The sequence below is a fragment of the Tympanuchus pallidicinctus genome, unplaced genomic scaffold, assembly GCF_026119805.1.
Source record: "Tympanuchus pallidicinctus isolate F22 unplaced genomic scaffold, pur_lepc_1.0 scaffold24, whole genome shotgun sequence".
Lineage (NCBI taxonomy): Eukaryota > Metazoa > Chordata > Aves > Galliformes > Phasianidae > Tympanuchus > Tympanuchus pallidicinctus.
Window position 1 is genome coordinate 9,541,106 of NW_026294741.1, and position 15,661 is coordinate 9,556,766.

The 15,661-nt window shown below is 56.1% G+C and overlaps 3 protein-coding genes across 3 annotated transcripts in view; 1 reads left to right on the forward strand and 2 right to left on the reverse strand.

Moving 5' to 3' along the window:
• Positions 1–366: 366 nt before the first annotated feature.
• LOC128083565 (E3 ubiquitin-protein ligase TRIM39-like) lies at positions 367–5,482 on the reverse strand. Its single transcript, XM_052688960.1, has 6 exons — positions 4,990–5,482; positions 4,372–4,467; positions 2,632–2,862; positions 2,489–2,511; positions 1,868–1,980; positions 367–1,187 (listed from the first exon to the last, which is right to left on the reverse strand). Exons 1-6 carry the CDS (start codon positions 5,431–5,433, stop codon positions 619–621), a joined length of 1,476 nt encoding a protein of 491 aa, XP_052544920.1. The 5' UTR covers positions 5,434–5,482; the 3' UTR covers positions 367–618.
• Positions 5,483–5,820: 338 nt separating this feature from the next.
• Positions 5,821–7,528, reverse strand: LOC128083566 (C-C motif chemokine 4 homolog). Its single transcript, XM_052688961.1, has 3 exons — positions 6,988–7,528; positions 6,593–6,707; positions 5,821–6,148 (listed from the first exon to the last, which is right to left on the reverse strand). Exons 1-3 carry the CDS (start codon positions 7,058–7,060, stop codon positions 6,049–6,051), a joined length of 288 nt encoding a protein of 95 aa, XP_052544921.1. The 5' UTR covers positions 7,061–7,528; the 3' UTR covers positions 5,821–6,048.
• A 6,507-nt stretch (positions 7,529–14,035) lies between these two features.
• Positions 14,036–15,661, forward strand: part of HIP1 (huntingtin interacting protein 1) — a 34,258-nt gene continuing 32,632 nt past the window's right edge. Inside the window, exon 1 of the mRNA XM_052688779.1 lies at positions 14,036–14,192. Coding sequence (XP_052544739.1) covers positions 14,076–14,192 — 117 coding nt within the window. The 5' untranslated portion in view covers positions 14,036–14,075. The remainder of the gene's footprint in view (positions 14,193–15,661) is intronic.

Consider the following 15,661-nt stretch of genomic DNA (forward strand, 5'->3'; position numbering starts at 1 on the left):
TTTCTGTCTCCATTGCTCAGGGCATAGCTGCTGGGCAGCACCTCCAGCCCCTGGATGCTTTCAGTGAGCATCACTGGCTGATGCAGCAGCTGAGCTGAAGAACAAGAGAGCTGCCACCTGGGAGAACGCTGCTGTGGAGGTCCTCCCTGGGCCATGGCCAGCAGCACAGCACTCTTTGGACAATACACATGGTCCTCTGGGGTTGACAGTAGCAGGGCTTCTTGCTGCTTAAAAGCCAGTGAGTGCACAAGGACCTTTTTTCCATGTTCCAGAATTCAGCATTGAAATGCTGGGTGTCAGCCAGGGTTTGGGGTTAACCAGCAGGGATGGATGCGCCACAGAAATGCACAGCTAACGGCTCAGGGCTCGCCAGATCATCTCTTTATTGCCTCATGTCAGAACAACGCATACCCAAAGCATCACAACACAGCAGGCTGTGAGCCCCCACCACCAGAAGCCTGTGGATGAGCAGTAAGGCACCGGTGGACAACAGGTGCTACAATCCCAGCATGGTCCTGGCTGGATCCCCACTCCATGCTACACACATAGCAACTGCCAGCCAGCACCTCCTGCTCACCCGAGCAGCTCGTTGTGCCCCCACAGTTCTGCCTGTCCCTGTCACAGGACGACACAGCTGGTCCCCTGCGTGTCCCTCATCCAGGAGATCACCAAGGGCTCTGCATTTCTGCCCCCCATAAAGGAGCCCAGGTAGAAGAAAGGCCGGAGTTTCCCCGAGAACTTGTCGGTGAAGGTGTAAAGGTGGGAACGGTCGGACACGCTGTAAAAGGAGATTTCTCCTGCCTCATAGTCCAGGAAGATGCCAATGCACCGGGGTCTGACACTCGGGGTCAGGCAGGAGACAGGGCAGGTAAGGGCCTCATAGGCACCGTTCTGCAGCCGCAGCACCCAGTAGCCATTTTGGGGGGAAAAGACGATGTTTCCTTTCCGGCAGGCAGCCTCCTTGCACAGCCCCAGGCCCCACTCCGGCTTGTCTCCCACCTGCACCTCCCAGTAGCTGCGGCCCGAGAAGAAGGCCTGCAGCCCCAGCACCACGGGAACACAGCTGAACCTCTTGGGGCTGTCAAAAAACATCAGGAACAGCTTCCTGCTCCCACGCCGCACGCTCTTGCGGTCCTCAGACAGGGTGAGCTCAAGGTGAGCTGTCTCAGGGTCCAGAGTCACATCCACTGGTGGGAGAGAAGGGAGAAGGACAAAAGGACTTTGTGAGTCTGTCACTGAGATGCTGAAGAGCCCCAGTCCCAGCTGCCAGCTGTGTGTAACCGCCTTATGCCTCGCATGCCACGTGGGGCTGCTGGCCTGGGGAAGTGTGATTCATAAAAATCATTTCAGCTGTAAACCATGTCAAAGCAAGTTGGCATGTGGCTGCAGAATGGGAACAACCAGGGCAGCCTGGCATTCAGGGTATAGCTTAATAAGTAATGGTGAAAACAAGAGTGTGTAAGCAATGCCCTCCCAACCCGAGACTAGAAGGAGAAAGCTCTCCAACCATGGGAACCAGCCTGAACCCACCTGTAGCAAACTGGTAATGTCATCCAAAATCTGAGAAGAAAACTCTCTAACTCCAGTGTAGTGTTAGAGGGAAAAAAAAAACCCACAGCACTGGTGCTAACAAAAAAAACCTGGTCTGAAACGGGGTCTGCTCTGAAGTCATGTCATTAAAGAGGAGCCTGAACCTGGATGGACTCCTGCACAGACTCTTGCAGAGCCTGCGGGGGCCAAAGGCTTCAACCACGATCCCACCCCAACCAGCAGCCCTCCTGTGTGTCAGGGATGCACTCAACACTTCCCCACGTCCCAGGGCAGGGGCTATGACCACACGCACAGGGAGCTGGAAGCAGATCCTCACCTTTGAACTTCCTCAGCATGTGTCTTATACCCATGCAGCGCTCTGGGATGCTGTAGTCCTCCTTCAAGTTCACAGACACAGGTTTGGGGGCCTGAAACTTCATTGTTTCACACCTGAAAGGAGAGCAATACTGGGGACCATATTCAGTGCCCACTGCACAACTCTTCTGCAGCATCATGAAGCTTTCTGATGCCTTTCACCTGGCTGCACAGATGCATTCCCTCCCTTGAACTCCTCAGCCATGACAAAGCACCAGGAATGACTACTTGGTAGTAAATGCGATGGGACCTTTGATCCAGAGTGAACTGGTGCACAAGAAATGGATCTCAGGGATGTGCAGAGCCACTGCCAAGTAGGGGTGCCTGGGAAATGGAGGAGACAGGCCAACCTGGCAGCACGGCCCTTAGGAGGGGACAGATCTCACATCTCACACCCCACAAGGCCAGACAAGACCTCAGTTCTGAGGCCCTGGAAGAGGAGGGTTCTGCAGCCACTTAAATTTCAGACCCCAGCCTTGGCACTCTGTCTTTAGAGGACAAGTGGAACACTGGGCTGGGAGACAGAGATACTGAGAGCCAGGAGGCAGCTGGGACTGTAAGTGGAAGGAGCACAGGTACCCACCTGCTCAGGATGCATCTCATGTCCTAGAAGAGAAAAGCCATTCTGGGTATGTCACTCCAGACTGGCCCCAACCACCTGGCCACACAGCAGAGGCCTGGGGCTGAGGCTGGGGACAATTGAGAGGGCTGGTGGCAGAGCCTGACCTTGAGCAGCTCCTCAACCGGCTGCTGCATCTTCTCCTTTATCTCCCGGATCAGCTCAACCAGCAAGCACTTCTGCTCTGTCACCCTGGCCAGGTTTTCAGAGATCATCACCAGAATCTGTGATTCCTCCTCCTCCAGCTTCTGAAGCAGCAGCTTCTCCTCATCAGCCAGCAGCTGATGCAGCTTCCCAAACTCGCACACAATCGTCTCCCGCTTTCTCTTCACTTTCTCCTTGTGATAGGAAAGATGCACACAGCGAAGGCAGGCAGTGTTAGCCAGCTGAGTCAGAGCCCAGCGCTATGCCCAGCATGCAGGAAACCGCTGCATTTTTGTCTGTGTTTATTTAAAAGAAGAGCCAAGGGATAAATGCCGTGGTTTGACCTAGCCAGAGTTCCCTCTTGACATCCAACAGAAGCACAGCCGTGACCAGCTGGACCTCTGATGCCCACAGATATCTGAGTGCAGCACAGGGGTCTATGGAGACGTAACCAGGTGTCAGGTGGGGTTTTGGGCGGGATTTTATCAGGAGATAAAATCAACTTGCCTGCGTGCCAGGCTCAGGGTGAGCTCTGCTTTGCAATCCTGCCAAAACGTGACAACACCCAGGGGTGGGGTGGGTAGGGATTGGAAGAAACCAGGCAGGACTTCCTGGGTCACTGAGAATCCTCGCTGAACACGGAGATGAGAGGAGTGGTGACAGGTGGGGGCTGCAGTGCTTGAGAAAATTTTTTCCCAACACTTAATATTTGGCATCTGGCTCAAAACCTAAAGCCCAAAAGTTAACCAACTGCAGAAAAACATGCTGGGGTTAACTAGGACCAGGAAGCCTCAAAGCCCAGAGGGTAAATGAGAGGAAATCAAAGTGCATTTCCTCTTCATCTAAGCATGCTGAAGACCTGACTCACAAACTCCTGATAAGCCAGGACTGCAAGCCCAGCACTCGCTGGGGACATTTTTTCCTTTTTACTTAAGCAGGACAGAAGCCGGGGCAGCCTGGCGGTGACCCCACGGCCTTGACTCAGGTGGGGGTGGGACAAAGCTCTGTCACAACGCAGTGCCTGAGGGGGATGGTGGGTGCACTGCAGCACCCCCAAACTCCATCACTAGTGACAGCCCACACAGATAACTGGGAGAGCACTGAGAAACCTGTTTTCCCTGCCAAAGCTGATTAATCATCAGGTCAGCAAGGGAAAGCTCCAGCCAGAAGTTTCATTTCCTTTTTTGCAGTTATGTTTCCTTCTAGGCCTAAACTGCCTCTGTTTTGCTGCTGTTCTGCCCCCAGGGCTGCTTGGGGTAAAGCAGAGGAGCAGTAATTTGCTTGTATTTTTGTAATGAAAACAATTTCAGCTCTAGTGCTTTGGAGCAGAGCTGATTGTGTGTCTCACACCTGCTTTTCACTCAAGCAAAACGCAAACAGAAAGCATCTATTTGTTGAACTGGCACACAAGCCCCCACAATTTCCTTGGAGCTGGAATGCTGCTTTTTTTTTCCCAAGCTGGGCTTTTTAATTTACTCAGGATCGCATTCACTGCAGTTTCCACACTCACTGATGTTGGTTTCCGGCGCCGTGCTTGTGGCTCTGCCAGCTATGATGGCTCAGGCTCCCTGGCAGGGTCCTCCCTACAGCAGCAGCACATGGGACATGTCCCATCCTGGATTCACAGCCCCAGACCATTCCGGATTTTTTAAATTCCTGATGTTATGTAAGCTCATTCTTTCACAGACAAACCGAGCACCTGCCTTGCACTCCTGGGTTTTCATCTTCGCCTCTGACTCACGCTTCTTCATATCCTCCACTTCCTTGGAAAGTTGCTCCAGCGATTTCTGGAGTTTGACCTGAAAACAGCAGAAGCGAGGTCGGCCCTCCCCACCCTGCATGCTCTGCCCAGCCCCTGAGCTCACAGCTGCTGGTGCCAGCATGCAGCAGGGGGACACGGCCCTGTGCCAGGCAGTGCCATCTCTGGCACCCATTCCCAGCAGCTGTTCTCTTCACTCTGCTCACAGCGTTAACCCCCTCCAAGCAGCTCGGGTCTTTCCCTATTTTCCTCGCTATTTCAGTTCAGAGAGCGAGCGAACTGCCTCCCACATCGCAGAGACGTGGCATTTGGGTACCCCCACGACGCTGGGACATGGTGTTTGGGAGCCAGCATTTCCACACCCCACCGCCCTGACTGTTTGCAGGGCAGGGAGCCAGGCTGTCCCACGCACACGGGCCGACGGGGGCACGGTGCCCCTTGCATTAGGAGGCAGCAAGTCCACCCTCAGCCCCGGCACCCGCAGCACAGTGGCTGCCACTCGCTTTGCCGCCATTCTCACCCACAGCGGTGCCCGGGGCCGTTCGCAGAGGGGTGCCCGTACCTTGTACACCTGCGCGGCCTCCTCGATGGGATAGACGGCGTGCGAGCGGTGCTGCTGGGACTCCCGGCACACCACGCAGATGGGCTGCTCGTCCCCCTCGCAGAACAGCTTGAGGCGCTCGTCGTGCAGGGGGCAAAGCGGGCTCCCACTCTCCGCCCCCGTTCCCGTCCCCACGCCGCCCCGCAGCCCCAGCTGCCGGATGCTCTCCACGATGTTGGCCAGCTGCCGGTTGGGCCGCAGGCTGCTGCGGCGGCAGGGCGCCCGGCACTGCGGGCAGGAGAAGGGCGCGTCGTTCCACAAGCCCTTGTCCTGGCAGTGCTTCCCGATGCAGCCGCGGCAGAAGTTGTGCCCGCAGTCGACGCTGACCGGCTCGCTCATGTACTCCAGGCAGATGGAGCAGACGGCCTCCTCGTGCAGCCGCTCCAGGGCTTCGGACAGCGCCATGGTGGGCGCCGCGGCCCGGCAGCAGCGCCGCGCGTGGCCTTGGACGATGCACCCGGCCGGGGCAGCGGCGGCCGTGGGCGGAGCGCGGCGCCAGCGGGGCGGCCCTGAGGGCTGCGGCCTTCCCTGCCCGGAGGGTGAAAGTGAAAGCGAAGGCCTGCGGGGAAAACGGGACAAACGGCCCGACCCCAGTGGGACGAGATGGGGCTCCGCCGGCCGCGGCGGCAGCAGGCCCTGCGGTGGCGGGGATGCCGGTGGTGCTGCCCAGCCCCTGCGTGGCCTGCAGCCATGGGGCAGCGACGGGGTCAGGTGCGGCCTGTGGGCCCTGGCCCTGCCTGACAGAGAGACAGCTGGACGAAGGGCAGCTTTCCTTTGCTTTTATATCGCAAAGCCAACCGAAAGACAGCTGGTACAAATCACAGTGACAGGTTTGTCCCCAAGAAGTAGAAATGCTTTTGCATACACTTAAGTAGGTAAATAAATAAGAGTATGTACAGAGTCTGTAAAACAGTCTGCAAGCAGTCTGCCAAATGCACGGGCAAGGAGGTGACAGGGCTGTGATGGGAGGTGCCCATGAGAGGGCTGCAGCTGTGATGCTGGAAGGGATTGGAGCACAGCTCACTGGCTGCTGTCCTTGTGCTTCTCCACGTTCAGGATATCCTGAACCCACTTCTCTTCTGGTTTGGCACAGCACGTCTTCTTCTCAACCGTGGTGAATCTGCAGAAGGAAACACAGTTAATGGGTGGAGGAAAAGGGAGAGCAGGGCTGGGCGACTGCATGCTCCTTGCCATTGGGACTCCACCAAGCTGACACCTCTGTAACTGCACGGCGGCTCTGCAGACTCACAGGGGTGAGCTCAATATCATCATAGATGTCCTTGCTGCTTAGAGGAGAAAGCCACCCCCCCCCAGCCGCCTTCCCCAGCCAGCACGCTGTCCTGCCTGGGACTCTCTATCTTGGTGGAGGTAACCTGCTTAGAAATAACAGGGAGGACCAGAAGCCAGCTGTTTGGGATGTGAGATTGGCCCCTGCAAAACTTCCAGGTAATTCTCCTAACGTGGCAGAGCCCATCCGGCTTATGCCCTTTGCCATGCCATGTGGGGTTTCTTGGTGCTGCCACCTTTCAGTGGGCAGCCCTGGGGTCTGGGCAGAAATACTCACATCACACCACGGTAGGGGCACCCGCTTCCTGTGTACTCATACATCACCACCTTGCTTGGGGGAAGCGCTTTGTTTAAGAAATTGTAGCAGCAGGGTCCGCGGGGCCTGACAGCAACTGGGAGAGAAGAGAGGTTTTCTGATTAAAGCCAGACCAGGAGCAGTGCCAGCAGGGAGAAGCAGGCTTGCAGGACCTGAAGGGCCACACTGAAGAAGGTGCTGCTCCCACCACAGTCTACCACCAGTCACCCTTCCCTCAGCAAAGCAAAGAGCAGCAAGATGTGCCTTTCCTTTCTTACAGCAGGTGCTCAGAAGAGAGAGCCAACAAGAATTACTGGGACTTGTGCAGCAGAAAGAGCAAGAAGAGAGTTCCTACAGAGTGGGGAGCTTGCACTCACGTGGACTTGAGGAGACCTGGTAGCAGAGAGCAGCCACAATGAGAACAGCAATGGCAGCTGTGGAGGACTTCATGTTCCTGTTTGGTGGAGATTAATTGTAGGAGTCAGGCTAGACTGCTGCACAGGTCCTTCACTGGGCCTGATGTGGGATCCCTGGGTTCAGCTCACTCTATAAAGGTGCACAAGGCTGGAAACATGATGAAATTCTGCAGAAAGACAGCATGATACAATGGAAGAAGTGCTGTGTCAAGAAATTCTATGTGTGTACAAAGAGTGTGGAGTCCTACACCATCCTGTGAAGGGAAGTACCCAGAGCCCTGACGGGCAGTAGTGCCCGGATGTGGCAAGTGATGCCATGACAAGATACTCTGAAATAAGAGGGAACAGGATATGACCAACTCTTCTTTTTTTTTTTCCTCAGACCAAAACCTAGAAGTCAAAAACCTAGAAGTAGTGTTTCATGAGATTTTGCCTAGAAGCCACATGACAACAGGGAATGAGCATGGCTGGCACACACATCTAGAATATCTGCATCACAGAAATACAGAGCAGTGGACTCTGCAGCCATGGCAGCAGGAAGAGCCATGGGTCACACCAGCTGTGCTGGCTGCCTGCTCAGCAGGTCAGCGAGGCACACGGCCACTGTGTCCTGCTTGCAGCACTGCCCAGAGTGATGGGGCTTTCTTCATGCAACCAGGACATCACCAGCACATAACCACGCAGAGCACAGTGCTGTCCTAAGTCCGGGCTCCTCAGCTGTCCTTCCCAACTCCGTCCCATCGCTTGCAGCAACTCATTAGGGAACTGGTTCTGTTTCTACATTGCACTTCCACAAATGCCATGGAGCTTAAATACTACTGTGTTATCCATGGATGCAAGAATTGACTGCTAGCCTTCACCAAGAGTTTTAGAAGCTCACTAGGATGTTGGTATGGTGGAGTTTGGCTTATGGTATTATTTTGTTCCAGTGATGTAGAACTGACATCCTCCTGGCATTATCCCAGCAGCCATATAGACATACAAAAGAGATTTGCTGGCTCAGCTGGTGCCGTTTAGGACAGGAGCAGTGTCACTGCAGCTCTTCTCCGAAACGTTACATCCCCACAGAAGGGCTCAGCTGACCTCCAGGCAAAGGCTTACGGATGACACCTCATGCATGCAGAGAAAGAGCAAGAGCAAGGTATTGCTGGTGCTGGCGCAGTTTGTGGCTGCTGAACAACCACAGCTGCAGCCACTGGGCTCCTCTGTGGGGGAGGAACATTTAGACATGAGAAACCACTGCCCAACACGGTGGCCTTGTAGAGGTCCAGAGGAGGGACTCAATGAGTGAAGTGAAAAGATTCCCTGCACCAGGTGAAGAGCTTATTCTAGACCCAAGGCTCTTAAGTGCTCCAGGGTATCACCATCACCACAACTCAACCGACAGAACTTAGTGAGTCAGACCTTTCAGAAGGAGTGGGATAGAGGGCACTGAAAGATCTCTCATGCCAAGAGCCTTTTGCTTCACTAAAACACTGTGTTACTAAGCATCAGCAAAACTGGGCCAGGGTAAAACCACATGTGGGTGCTTCCCTGCTCCAACCCAGCCCACATCCTGCAGTCCCTGTGCAGCCTCACAGATTTGCCTTTGCAGCGGTACAGGCCCTGACATATCCCTTTATTTCTCTGTATCTCTCTTTCCCCTTTGCTGGGATTGCTGTCATCCTGCACTTCTGCTCAGGGATGCTGGGGAAGGGGTGGGTGAAGCACAAGCAGGAGCTGTGTGGACTTGGCAGGCCCCTCACACATCCATGTCCCCGTGAACCTGGCCACGTATGACTGACGGATGTGCCACCAAAGATGCCACATGGGATGCTCTGACATGCCCTAGGTACCAGACCAAGCTGACTCACTTTCCTGCAGCAGTAGACAGCAGATTGAGGCTGGGGGTGCTGAAAACAGGCTTGGAGACAGATTTGACCAAGTGGCAGGCTGGGAAACCACATGGTGAGATGAGATGAGTTGAAATGAGACGACAATGAGAAAACTGTGACACTCTGGAGTCACACTGACCTGCTAACCTATGCTCCACCAACACTTCCCACTCTCATAGCCCTGCTCCCGTAATTTCCACCAGTGCTTTCACACCCACCATCTACACACGTTCACCATTCAGGCCAATCCGAGTGTTCCCGTTGCACAGCTCCACATGGGGACCAGAACAAAATAGAAAAGGGAACAGGATGGAGGATGAGCTGGAGACATCATGCAGCTCACAGTGACACAGCCCAGCTTGGAGCTGATTTTAGCTGAGTGTTCTGAATGTTCCTGCAATATTCAAATGATATTGATGGAAATGTCACGATTCCTTTTGAAAATCAGTGTTTTCTATCAGAAGTATACATGAGCCTAGGCGTTTTGAATGAATTCTTGCTGCTGTGAGATGTACTGGGCTGTGTTTCTTGCTCTCATTCATTGAGAGGGAATTCTTGGAGGTTTTGACACCTGTTATTCCCACATTTTACTGTTTTCCCCAACTCCATTCCTTCCTTGAAGGATGATTTTGTATTTCAGTCTTGGTTGCTCCTTCCTGCCAAGACAAATAATGCAAATCTCTAAATATTTTGATTTCTGAAGCCTCCTCCATAACATACATCCTAAACAGCAGCTATTTATGGAGTCTGTAAAACCTCTGCCGTATGGTGTTTCAGCTTTCAATAGAAACCACACGTGGTGTCTTTGGACTCACTACAAGAAGAGCTTTGGGATGCAGGAGGAAGTCTTTTCTTAGCCCCGAGGCAGCCTGCTCCCCCACTCTGACTCACTTGTGGAGTTTCACCAAGGGTCCCCTGGGAGCTGCCCCATCACCACTGCAGGTTCAAACTGGGAGCAGATCAGCTGGGAACAGGAGAAGGATTGGGGTAATCGGTGGCTGCAGCCCTGAGAAAGACAAGCAAGATCTCAGATGAGATCTCAGATGAGATCTTGCAGAGGGACGTGGGGATCACAAGGAAATTCCCATGTGTCTGAGCCAGGGCACGGATTTCAAAGTAACAGGCTCGAGAAAATCTGTCAAATGAGAATGGCCGGAGGCTGTTTGCAGTCAACGGAGTCAACAGGAAGAGCTGCCTTTCTCTTCAAGAGATCTGCAGCGCCCACGTCTGGAGGCATCGCTGCTGGGCTGGACGGACCGTGAGCCCGCACGGATCCTGACTGCATGCAGGAACTGCCCGTGTTGGAATTCCTGGGCCAGCTGCTCTTTCAGGGCTGTAAGGTGCTCCTGTGAATCTGCACCGAAAGCCTTGATCTGGAATTTCTATATCAGGATATCTGCTGACATTTACCGCAATATGAATATGAATATTTGGGGTAAATGTCAGCAGAAAAACACCAACTATTTCTCAACACACAGCAAGGAGGAAATGCAGTTTCTGCCATTTCCCAGGGTACATGCAGGGCACCTAGAAAAGCCTCCTTTTGAGACCAGGAACCTGGAGAGCGGGCTGCTGTGTTGGGATGTAGCCCCACAGGCATTGGAAGCACCTCCAACGCCAGGCTGCCTTTGCCAAATTACAGCCATGTGGATGTGTCCCGGTTTCCCTGAGCACCAGGCACCAACCTGCCGGGGCTGGGCTGGTTTGCCCTGCAGCTGTAGCACTCAGGGTCAGGTTTAGGATCAGCAGCTGAGGGTCAGAGAAACTGCAGAAAACCAGCTGAGCGCCAGCGCTGGGATAGCCGGGACCTGACCTCTCCAGGCGTCTGCTGTCACGCGGTCCCACACACCACCCTGCACGCCCCAAGTCATACAGAAAACTTCTCTCAATGATCACGTCCTGATTTACAACAGAAGCAAAGCTGTCTCCTGCCCTGGGGGAGAGCAGCCTTTTGCACCCCTGCACAGGCAATGCATGTGACGCGCTCAGCCTAGGGTTGAACGCGAAGCTGCAGCGGCTGCCCTGCAGTGGAGAAGCTGTCCAGCAGATGGCAAGCACTGCTCACCTCCAGGCCCTGCCGTCCAGCGAGATCCTCACCTGGGCAGCCAGCCCAGCAAATTCCTGGCCTGAAAATGCAGCTGTAAGCTATGCTCAGCTTTGCTTTTGGATTCCTGGAAAAGGGAAGGCAGCTGCTGAGGCTTTAGCGCAGAGAACACACCTGATGATGCTTGGGTTTGTGTCCCTCCTTGCAGAACCTGTTCAGGTAGGGCAGCTCACCCAGGACGAAGGTAGGGAGCACAGGATGCCCTCAGGCTTCATAGCACCCTGTGCACTTGGGCAGTGACAGCCCTGCTAAGGGACAGCCATCCCTTCCCCTCCCTGCTCACTGCCCCGTGAAGCAGCCCAGGCCTGTTTCCTACAAAGGCTCTGTGATGGCTTTAGCTGACAAGGACTCAGCAGCAGCAATTTTGCCCAAAGTATCAAAAAATGGGATCAGAAGATAATAAAGCCTCATGTGCAGTCTCCACCTGCCTTAGAGGCTTCCACATGCCTTTTGCTTTGCGAAAAACTTTCCTGCTGGGTCTGAGCCACCACCCTGCACCCAAGACCCAGCCCTCACCTCACGACACATGGGACACTTTGGCTCAGAAAACATTTTTATCCCATATTTGTACACACAGCCTCATCACCAGGTTTGTACTTGTGGTGCCATTATTGCATTTGTGGGAGGACTGTCACAGCCACTTCCCTCCAGATGTGCCCTCCAGGGCTGGCTTCTCTGCTTCAGGAAGCTCAATGTTTTGTGTGTTAGAATGTCTCCAGAAGCGTGGAAGCCTGTTAGAGGGCTCACCTCCAGGGCAAAAAGAGCAGGATCTTTGCACAGAGCCCCGTGCCCGCCTGCTTCAGCCCAGCCAGCTGGATAACAGAGGAGGGACTGTGGTGCTCTCTGTGCCTCTATTTTCTTGCTGAAACAAGGGGGAATCTGTACTCACTCTGAGCCTGGGCCAGGCCACAGGAGGGTGAGGAGCGTGGCAGCAGCACCCTGGGGCTCTCCCAGTTATGGCTGGGGAGGGTGGTTGGACAGGGAGCCTGCAGCTCCCAGCCCTGGGAACGGAGTGTTCCTTTGCCTGGTCAGGGCTCACAGCCCCTGATGTCCCTTCTGGCCATTCTCCTGCTATTTCCTGTTCCCTGTGGCTTGCAGGTTCTTTGGGTCAAGATTAAGCTGAGAAGTATCTGTCCTCACAGACACCGCCATGACAGGTTCTCCTTTGCCCTTTGCCTCCAGGCTACAGCAAAGCCTCTTGGAGCTACAAGAAGGAGCATCTGATCAGAGGAAACCCAGCCGTGGATTCTGAGGAGCTGCTGGGCAGCTGCAATGGTGCCCAGCCCATCTTCCCTCTGCCTTTCTTACTTCCAACTCTCCCCCATCGCCTCCCAATGAAACACGAGGCACAGGAGCAGACCAACTCAGGGCAGCCCTGCGCCCACTCTGCGCATCTCATAACCTGCCTAACAGCAAGGTACCTGCTCCCAGCAGAAAGCAGACCCCCAGATTGCTGCGAAGCTCCAAGGCACAGCCCAGCAGCACCACAGAGTGCTCTTAACAGCCAACCGTGGGCTGGTTCTGGCTCCATGCTGCTCCAGCCCCTGCCTTGGAGCAGTTGGTAGGAAGAGACTGCTCTGGCTTGCATCCATCTGCCCTCCTCCAATCCTTCACAGACAAGGCACCTCCACAGTGGGCAGTCCAGGTCCCAGAATGGGGACCTTGCCACGGACAGAGAGAAGCATCTCAGTGAGAGACAGCAGCTGACATGAATCCCTCACATGGGTGCAAGGTGCAGCCAACCTCCAGCCCCAGACCTGCTTGCTGGGGGCTGTGCTGGAGCAGGGTGCTTCTAGCCAGGCAGAGTGGCGTGGGACTGGCAGGCATCCAATGGACCGTTCCTCCCTTTTTCTCTGTGGTCATCCTTTCCTTCATCTCTATTCAGCAATGACTTCATTCATTCAATTATTAATCACCTTGCTGCAAGAGTGGCTGAACTAAACCCATTAAAGCTCCGTTGGGTGCAGCCCCAAGGAAGGAGGCAGGTTTCCAGAAAGCACATTAGAGGGAAGGCAGACAGGGGGACAGAGACAAGCCGGGGAGCGAGGCGGCCTTCTGCACAGCGCTGGCCATTTCCCAGCAGCTGGGAACCTGAGAAGCTCAGAGATGTGCAAATGTGTCACACCAGCAGCCTGCTCACGGCTGCGCTGTGTGCGCCGCAACTGTTTCAGCGGAAAATTACACCTCAGCACTGAGTTACACAGTCCACAACTGCTTGCACAATTGCTCCAGGCAACCCACATCCTAAGCAGCTCCTCCTGGATCGTCCCTGTCACCTCTGCTGGGGCAGACAGGATGGCTTTGCTGTCGCCAGAAGTGGGGACGCTGATTTTACATCTGCTTTTGAGGTGCCAGAGCACGGCTGGTGCATTCCCAGCCCAGCTCCCCGCTCTTCCCTTGGCCAACGTCAGGGATCGACCACGGAGCGGCCACACAGCGCTGTACTGCGAGCCGTGCGTCCTCCAACCCCTGCTCAGCCGGAGGGGCCTGCAGCCGCCTCCCGCCCCAGAAACCCTGCGCACAGCCAGGTCATAGAAAGTTCCCGTCACCTTCCCACCCCGCTGCCCGCCGTCCCTCACAGCCCCGGCGCCCCGTGCCCGTTCTCAGCTCCCGCCCGCCAGTGGGCGCCACGCTCCATCGCCGCCACGCGCGGACGCCCGCGGACGACGACGGAGTGTATGAGCGGCAGGCGCAGCAGCCAATCATCGCAGAGAGTTTGCTTGGGGGCGGGACCACAGGGCAGGGCGGGAGCTCCGAGGCGTAGCCCTTCTGGAGGGGCGAGATCTGGTGTTGAGCGGCGTGCGGACGGACCGATGAGCCTGGAGAGGGTCACGTGAGCTGGCCGCCTACACGGCTCGAGACCGGCCCTTCGGAGAGCAAGTTCTGATGGCGTTAGGAGCAGCCAATGAGAGTAAAGGGGCGGAAGCAGGGAGGGGAGCGGGCGGGGCGGGCGGAGCGGCCCGCTCCGTGAGTGGCAGACAACTTGGCCAATGGCGCGCAGCCCTGCCGGCGGCGGCGCCGAGCGGAGCGGTGGCGAGTGCGCGACGGAACAGGAGCGGCGCGGCGGGGCTATGGACCGCGTGAGCAGCTCCATGCGGCAGGCGGCCAACCCGCTGCCCAGAGTGCTGAGCCGGCGGGCGGGCGGCGGCGGCCTGGAGGCGGAGCGGGAGAGCTTCGAGCGTGCCCAGGTGCGGGCAGGGCGGCCCCGGCGGGTGGTGCCGCCCCGGGGGGCGGGGACTAGAGCGGGGGCGGGGCCAGCGGGTGGGCGAGGGTGTGCCGGTTGGGCGGGGGTGTGGAAGGTGGGCGGGGCTACTCACTGTGGGCGGGGCTTAGGGATGGGAGCGGTCGGGCCAGGTGTGCTGGAGTAGCTCCAGTGGGCGGGGCCTGTCAGGTGGGCGGGGCTACGTTGGATGAGCCAGGTGGTGGAAGAGCACAGCCCTGGGTGGGCGGAGCCGTTCCGGTGGGCGTGGCTGTCCCAAATGGGCGGAGCTCATGCAGCACCGCCAGGTGGGCAGCTGGCCGCCATCTTGGGTGAGGCTGTGGTGGTCTGGGCTATGCTGCCCATAGTGCCCTCGCCTTGGGGCCTGTTGGTGGGGCAGCCGTTGGGTTCACGGTCTGGGCCCCCACAGGTGTCACCCCTGAGGCTCAGGCACAGCTGGCACACCGCTGTTGTGGCCCTGGGCTGTGCTGCAGCAGTGGGGCCTGGCCCTGATCCTGCTGCGGGAGCTGTCTGGGGGAGCAGGGCTGTGCAGGCACTTAGGGGGAAAGATTTGGGGATGAGGGGTGTGGAAACAGCTGTGGAGGTCCCCTGGTGAGGCACAAAGCACAGGGAGATGCAGGGACAGGGGGAGCGGGATGGGTCTGCTGGCTCCATGGTGACAGTGCACCAGGAGCAGCTCCAGCGGCCTCACAGGAGGAGAAATGTGAGGATTTCAGGTAGGTGAGGATGGCACAGCGGTGAGCGCGGCACAGGGAGTCCCTCCTGCACAGGACCCTGCAGCTGTTCTCAGTGCTGGCTTGGGCCCTGAGTGGCTCTCAGTTCCTGTGGGCGGTCAGCTCTGCAATTTCCTGCCCTGCTCCCTTTGCATAATTCTCTCTCTGTAGTTTAGGGAACTTGGAGGCACCCCTCAGATCTTCCATGTTTGTCAAACTTCTTCTTTCTGAGGTTTTATTGTAGAAACCTCATGCTGTTGCTTTTTTTGTTGTTTCTTTATTGGAAAGTGACTTTTCTTAACCGAAGTTCCATACGCTCAGCAGCTTTCCAAGTGAATGTTTTCCCTGTATTTCTGCAAGCGCAGCCCCATCCCTTTCTTGCTTCCAAACCCACCCATCCCGTGGCAGCTGGGAAAATATTTGGGGCTGAAAGAGCCCCCCACAATCATGCCAGAAGGATTCGTGGTGATCTGGGTAACAGCTGCTGGGGTTGGGCACCATCACCTCATGTGATCAAAGAGGAGATGAGAGCACCTCGCCAAGAGCTGGTGGTGGTTATGGGATGTCATACCATCTTTCTGTGCCAAGGCTCACCTGTGCTGGAGGTGTGTGCGGAAGGACTGAAGCCTGGACCCTCCCTTGGGTGTGTGCCTCGGCATCCTCCCTGCTTGGCTTCCCTTCTCCTCCCTGCTCCTTCTTCTGTGGGTGTTCCCATGCCAGCATG

Coding starts and splice junctions, on each gene's coding strand:
- LOC128083565 (XM_052688960.1), bottom strand. CDS start 5,433: ATGGCGCTGTCCGAAGCCCTGGAGCGGCTGCACGAGGAGGCCGTCTGC. Junction 4,468..4,989: donor AGGCCGCGCAGGTGTACAAG/GTACGGGCACCC, acceptor TGCTGTTTTCAG/GTCAAACTCCAGAAATCGCT. Junction 2,512..2,631: donor CGGTTGAGGAGCTGCTCAAG/GTCAGGCTCTGC, acceptor TTTCTCTTCTAG/GACATGAGATGCATCCTGAG.
- LOC128083566 (XM_052688961.1), bottom strand. CDS start 7,060: ATGAAGTCCTCCACAGCTGCCATTGCTGTTCTCATTGTGGCTGCTCTC. Junction 6,708..6,987: donor CCAGGTCTCCTCAAGTCCAC/GTGAGTGCAAGC, acceptor CTTCTCTCCCAG/TTGCTGTCAGGCCCCGCGGA. Junction 6,149..6,592: donor TGCCCCTACCGTGGTGTGAT/GTGAGTATTTCT, acceptor TTCCTTCTGCAG/ATTCACCACGGTTGAGAAGA.